Consider the following 6,456-nt stretch of genomic DNA (forward strand, 5'->3'; position numbering starts at 1 on the left):
GTGTGTCATGTGGTATGTTGAATGCAGCATTGGTTCAAATTATACATTTGTGATGTCCAAGTACAAAGTCAAAAGTTTCTTATGAATTAGGAACTCAAATTACTGATATTAACAAGCTAGAAACTAAAAAGAACCTCCTTTTTCTATTTGCTTTTTTATACCTCTCATCCCTCTGACCCCATCTAGTGTGTACCTAGTTCCTTTTACCCATTTCCTTTTCTTCATAGGTTAAATGAAAAACAATTAAATAGAAATAGATATTTATTTCTATCATGTCATTCCAGCCCTTTTCTCCTTACTGGGGAAATTTGTTGAAAAAAAAATTGATGAAACAGAAGTCGCCAAGTAAAATATCAGCCAGATGCAATAAAAAAAAACGATTTGAAGCTGATTGAATTAGGATCATCCTGATAAAGGAGTTATCATACCAAATTGTCATGTGAGTGAGATTTAACAGATATTGTAATACTGTGACCAAGTATCAAGCAGAAAGAATAGATATTAATGAAAACAGACAGATCTGTAACTAGGCAGTTGAACCAGTAAAATAACCAAAAAAACAATTAAGGTAAAGATAAGTGCCTATTTGAATTTCGGATTAAAATTAGAATGTTAAAATGTTAAAAATAACTGTTATGGAACATAAGGTTTATATATAATAAACTGTGAAATGTATTTATTAGATTTTTTTTTCAGGTACCATTCATACGTACTCAGTAGTGATGGAGAATTAAAGCTGCCTACAGAAACTCCTGTAATGTAATTTTTATTATTATTTAGAGTTATTAGTTTCTTATGAATAGTGTGTGTGTTAAAGAATTAAAATAGAAATTCCAGATACTTTATGTAACAAAATCCTTAATAATTAGTTTAGATTTTATTTCTACATTGTATATGCTAATATAATCTGTGTACTATAGTACTAGAGTATTTTGAGAAAATCAGAGACAACACTAGTTAAATTTTAAGAATAGGTAACTTTTTTTCTAGAGTGTAAAGTGCTGGTAGTAAAATCTTCAGGAGAATTTATGTGCTGAAGCCACATTTGACTACAAATATTTTTAACACATTACATAATTTTATTATAGATTCCGATATTGTACATTACCTCCACTCACATAAATAGCTTTTTTCCTTCCCTCCATTGGTATTGACTAATTCCAATGCATTTCTCATGCGACATCCCTCCACCAATAAAAGTGTGACACACTCGGATTAACCATGTGACTCCCTCTATTCAATATTCGACCTCTCACTTCACGTTTGGCAGTAGTCATGTTCTGATGTTTTTTACTTTTGGTGCTTTTCATGTGCTTTGCATTCGTAAACTTACTAGTTTCAATTTCAAAGTGAGATTTCTTCATTAATTTTTTCATTATATTGAAGACACCTTTTACATTAAAATTATTTTACCAGTCTTTTTTTTTTCTCACATTTGCATTTGTCTATCAAACATTTTTGTTTGATTTATATTTCTGAAATGAATTCTGAGGTTCATGTTACCATTTCAAGTATCGTACCTCCTACAAGCACTCTTCCACAGGCTGCAGGTGGGGTGACCCATCATTGGATTTATTATAGATTATCCACTGAGAGATTGATCATTATGTGGGTCAACCACCTTCTCCTGAATTTGCCCCACCTTCTCCTGAACAAGTTGAACCTATTCGGGCTGATGAAGATTTTGATAGCCTTTTTCAACCATTGAATTTTGCCATGTCTTCCTATGCTCAACCTGTAGAATCAGCTAGGCCTAATACAGCATTTTTAGACATGATTTCTCAGGTATGTGATGTTTATACATTTCTCCAATTTCCTATAGTCCCCATCCTTCTTTGGTGTATGATAGTTCTTCTTCTTTATATTTAGTTTTCTCACCCTCCCCAGATATCAAGGTTCACAATTGTTTAAGAGTGTCAGCATGCTTTGCCCTCCATGGGCTACGGATCATCTTGATTTGGGTTAACATCAAGCTGACTGTCCGTTTCTTGACTCTCAGCAGCCCATGGTTTCTGCAGCTTCTCTAGCTCCAACTTAACCCTCCATTACCCAGATGAATATATCAGTAGTCCAAATGCCGACTGAAGAAGTTCCTCCAATGGACAATGAAGATGAGATGCCAGAGAAAAGGGAAGGTGTCGAATATGATGAGAAGACACCTGGAACAAAGTACAAAAAGACGATGAAAAAGATTAATAAGCCAATTGATTCAAAAGCTGAACACAATTGGTGAGAGTGGTAGGAGAAAGATCAAGAACAGCGGATGGCTGTCAAGGGATACAGAGGAGGGAACAAGCACCACAGAAGGAAACTGTGTGGGCAATATAACAACAAGGTGCTCATGAAAGAAACTGAAGTCTATCCGGATCAGGCCTAGGATAAAGGTGGGAAATGGAAGGAAGGGAAATTGGCGAAAAGGAGGACTTACCCTCCCTAGCCACTGAAGTTTTGGGAAGGAAAGAATGATCCAGATAAAGGAGAATATACGTTGGATGATAAAGAGTACATGAAACATCAATGACAAATAAATCAGACTAAGAGGAGAAGGAAATAAGTCTTAAGAGAAAGGTGAAACAAGGAGCACATGGAAAGTGGTTCGTATGGAGGCAAAGTGAGGCAATGAAGGACCACATTAACATCCCAGTCTGGAAGGGCAGCCTGACATGGTGGATGATGAATCTGGAAGGAACACATCAACAGGGAAAGCATAGGAGAGGTAAATACCTTAAGATATCAGGAAAAACAAAAGGTTTGGGACAAGGCCCCGCGATAACCCAAGATCGAGGAGACAAAAGACCCCAATCAAAAAGCCAAGTAAGAAAATTCGCAATATGAGATACAGTGGGTCAATCAGTGGAAAACCCTCGACTCAGAAACCAATGGTAGAAAATGTTCTGTTTATCTTGATAAACTTTCATGGAGGAAGGGCAATTGGAATGAGCCCGAAATGAAGCCACTCATTATGACACGCTGGATAAAAGGTCTGGATGAAACACCGGTGACTGAGGTTGACAAAGAAGGGAGAGAGAGACAGAAGAAATATCTTGGGGAACATACCATCTCTGCAGTGTGCATTGAGTGGCCATGGAATTATAATATGTATGTTAACATGGCTTGACAGTGTGGATTTAAACAGTTAGGTCAGGCACCACTTGCCACAGAGCAGGATCCAAATAATGAGTAATAATAATAAAAAGGGAAATAAGACTCCTGAAAAAAAAGAATAATAAAAGATAATTTACCTAGTCAAAGTCTCACAGAAGTCTGAAGAATGGCTACAGGAGGAAGATGACATACCGAGGAGGAAGAAACCCTGATCCTATGCAAATAGTGACGCTTGTAGGTTTATCCTCACTATAGAATTGCTTCATAAGTGTGCCTGTCACAGACCATACCTACCCATGGACTATATGGGTAAAGCAGAAGGGGATAGCTCCCCATCCATGCCATGCCTTGTATTGAATAAATTGGTATGGTCTGCTTTTGAAAAATAGGGCTTCATTGTCACCCATTGCAATGTCTCGGGTATTGTCGTTCCTCTGGACTTTCCACCACATTTTACCCCCGTTTTCTTCTAGTAGAGTGTGAGAGTCCTTACCACTTTCCAGTTCCAAGCCACTGGGGTGGTAGACTGTGAAGGCATCCTCCTGAATGGATTAATAAAATACAAAAAAAAATGTAGAAATGATCATAAAACCATTCACTTTAGAGTAGAGCAGTGGTGTTCTGCTGGTGTAGATGATGTGTGAAACATAGAAAGAAATAGGAGTTAGTCATCAAAATTGCACTTCACACCTTCGATTGGGATCCTTCATCCTACCCACACATAGATGTTGGTTCCCAGTGGCTGGGTATTGGATTTAGAGTAGAATCAATCAACATAAGTCCTCACACATGTATTACAGACATCTGTGTTCCTCCCTCATTTATACTCCATCAGTTTTGTGGGTCACAGTGGAGGTAATTGTGGATTGTTATGGTTCTTTCCCATCCACTATTCCTCGATGTTTCTTATTCTGAGGATGTTAATATCCTTGGGGTGGTTCTGGTCAATTTCACTTTTGAGTGTGATGGTTTATATTATGTAGACATCTTTTCAATACCAGATATTGGGTTCACAGATTGATCTATCAATTTATCATATTCACATGTGCTAGATACCCTCCGGTCTCATGAACTTGAGGCATGGGTTTTGGATGTAGTTGATTTGCTGTATACGGTCAGTCATGCCCTAGCCACTCTACTCCTAGGGGCACATCTTTTTAATTTTACCCACTTTTATAATTTATGGAATTGAGTTTCATAAATATTGCATGGTTCTCTCCCAATTGGATGTCCTCCTCTATTTTCCACCCATATATGCAACATCTTTCTACGATGGGTGAAGAGTATACCTAGTTCAGATGTGTTGTGGTCTTCCTCATCAGATCTTAAAATCTGTCTCATTTTGGATGCTTTCAAAGAATGCTTCTTACTTTCCCTCACACCAGTTCCTCCACCTATCCAATGTGGGATTCTGGCTATTTATGTGAGAGAAGGCAATGTACCATATCAGAAGTCATAATTTTTCTATACTGAAAATGTATTTGCAATAGGTACTTTACACATTCCTCTCTACTGAAAACCGGTGCTTCCATTTTCTGCCAAAACTTGAAGTGATAGTTAGGTAGAATTGAATAGAGGGAGTCACATGCATAATGAGAATGTGTCACACTCTTATTGGTGGAGGGTTGTCACATAATGATTTGCATGAATGATGCATTGGAATTAGTAAATTCCAATGGAGGGGAAAAAAAAGACTTGTGGCATGCATAAGACGTTTTTTTGCTTATAGAGGGCAGCAATGAATGAGAACAGCTATTTATGTAAGCAGGGGTAAGTACCTATTGGAAATACATTTTCAGTAAAGGAAAATTATAACTTTCAAACCAACGAGAAATAGAAATACCATTTCAGCCCTGTTTTTTGTTTTCCACAAGACTTGTTCAATATGAAAATTTATCAGCTTCAAATTTATAAGTGATTAGCTAAAAAAAAGAAAAACATTTCCATCATTTTCCTCATAACTGAAGAATGGTTTAGTTTTATATTGGTAAAATTGGATTAATTTCTATAGGTTTAATAAAAAATTAAACTTATGAAAAGTCTATTTTTTAGTGTATGTATGATTCTGAAAATAAAGTTTTTGATATTTAAAATTATTTTGGCAAAAATATGCAAAGTTTCCAACATTTATAATGCAATATTATTGGAGAAGAAAAATTTAAGACTACATCAAAGTTGACCCTTTAGAGATAAAATGTTAAACTTAGATCTAGTTGGAATATATAAATAGTTTGGTTTGTTATGAATTTCGTGCAAAGCTACACGGGGGCTATCTGCACTAGCTATCCCTAATTTAGCAGTGTAAGAATAGAGAGAAGGCAGCTAGCCATTACCACCCACTGCCAATTCTTGGGCTACTCTTTTACCAACAAATAGTGGGATTGACTGTCACATTATAACACCCCCATGGCTGAAAGGGCAAGTATGTTTGGTGGGACGGGAATTCGAACCTGCGACCCGTAGATTGCGAATCGAGCTCTCTAACCACCTGACCATGCCGGGCCAATAATGATAGGATAGCTAGGACAGCTATGAGAATGGGAATAGGAGATTTAGAGTATAAAATGTTAAATAATAATTCCAAAATAATCCTATATATTTATACTTAAACAAAATTAATGAGTTCAGGGCTGTTGAATTGGAAGACTACGAATTGCTGAAACTTGTTAGATTTAGAAAACATTGATAATAGGATTTTTTTTTAAATTTCGGGTTATAAGAAGACAGGGTAGGATGACTCTTTATATAAGTGATAAAATGCAGCCTGTTAGGATGGAAGACATAAAAATGTCTTGTATGTTTGTTTTTAAAGGCAAAGCTATCTGCATTGTGACAATCATGATACTTAATCCCGATATTTTTTGTTTATCGTTATAAGCCCTTAAGCTTACCACTTACACAAATGGTAGTCAAGAGGTTGAATGTATATGGGCTACAATCAGAGATTTCAAAGAGTAAAAAGTGTTTACCTGGCAACTGTTATAGGGTACCTGATCAGACTGATTGGGGCAATGTGAAATTGTTTGATGAGATATAGGCTAGTGCTAATATGAACCTCCTGGCCATGCCTGGCTGTATATATTTAAATAGAGTTTCAAACTTTTATATGAAAAGGTGAGAAAGGTCTTGGATAGAAAAGCTTATTTATGTTAGGCACCACTGAAATTGCTTTGTTCAGCCTTGCTTAACATTTAAGTACTTAGTTATAGCAATGTAGTGCCAATCAAATATGAATCATGTCATACTTGGTAACACATAAGATTAATATTGCAAGACATTAATTAATTTATATCATACATTTTGGCTGATAAGTGCTGCTATCTTTAGAAATGGACTGTTCATGGTTGCAAG

The 6,456-nt window shown here is 36.3% G+C and overlaps 1 protein-coding gene across 1 annotated transcript in view; it reads left to right on the forward strand.

Moving 5' to 3' along the window:
• LOC111086161 overlaps positions 1–6,456 on the forward strand; it is a 106,953-nt gene that overhangs the window by 6,635 nt on the left and 93,862 nt on the right. The window contains exon 3 of the mRNA XM_022387872.1: positions 697–754. Within this exon, the coding sequence (XP_022243580.1) occupies positions 697–754 (58 nt within the window). The remainder of the gene's footprint in view (positions 1–696; positions 755–6,456) is intronic.

The sequence above is a fragment of the Limulus polyphemus genome, unplaced genomic scaffold (genome assembly GCF_000517525.1).
Source record: "Limulus polyphemus unplaced genomic scaffold, Limulus_polyphemus-2.1.2 Scaffold887, whole genome shotgun sequence".
NCBI classification, from domain to species: Eukaryota; Metazoa; Arthropoda; class Merostomata; order Xiphosura; family Limulidae; genus Limulus; species Limulus polyphemus.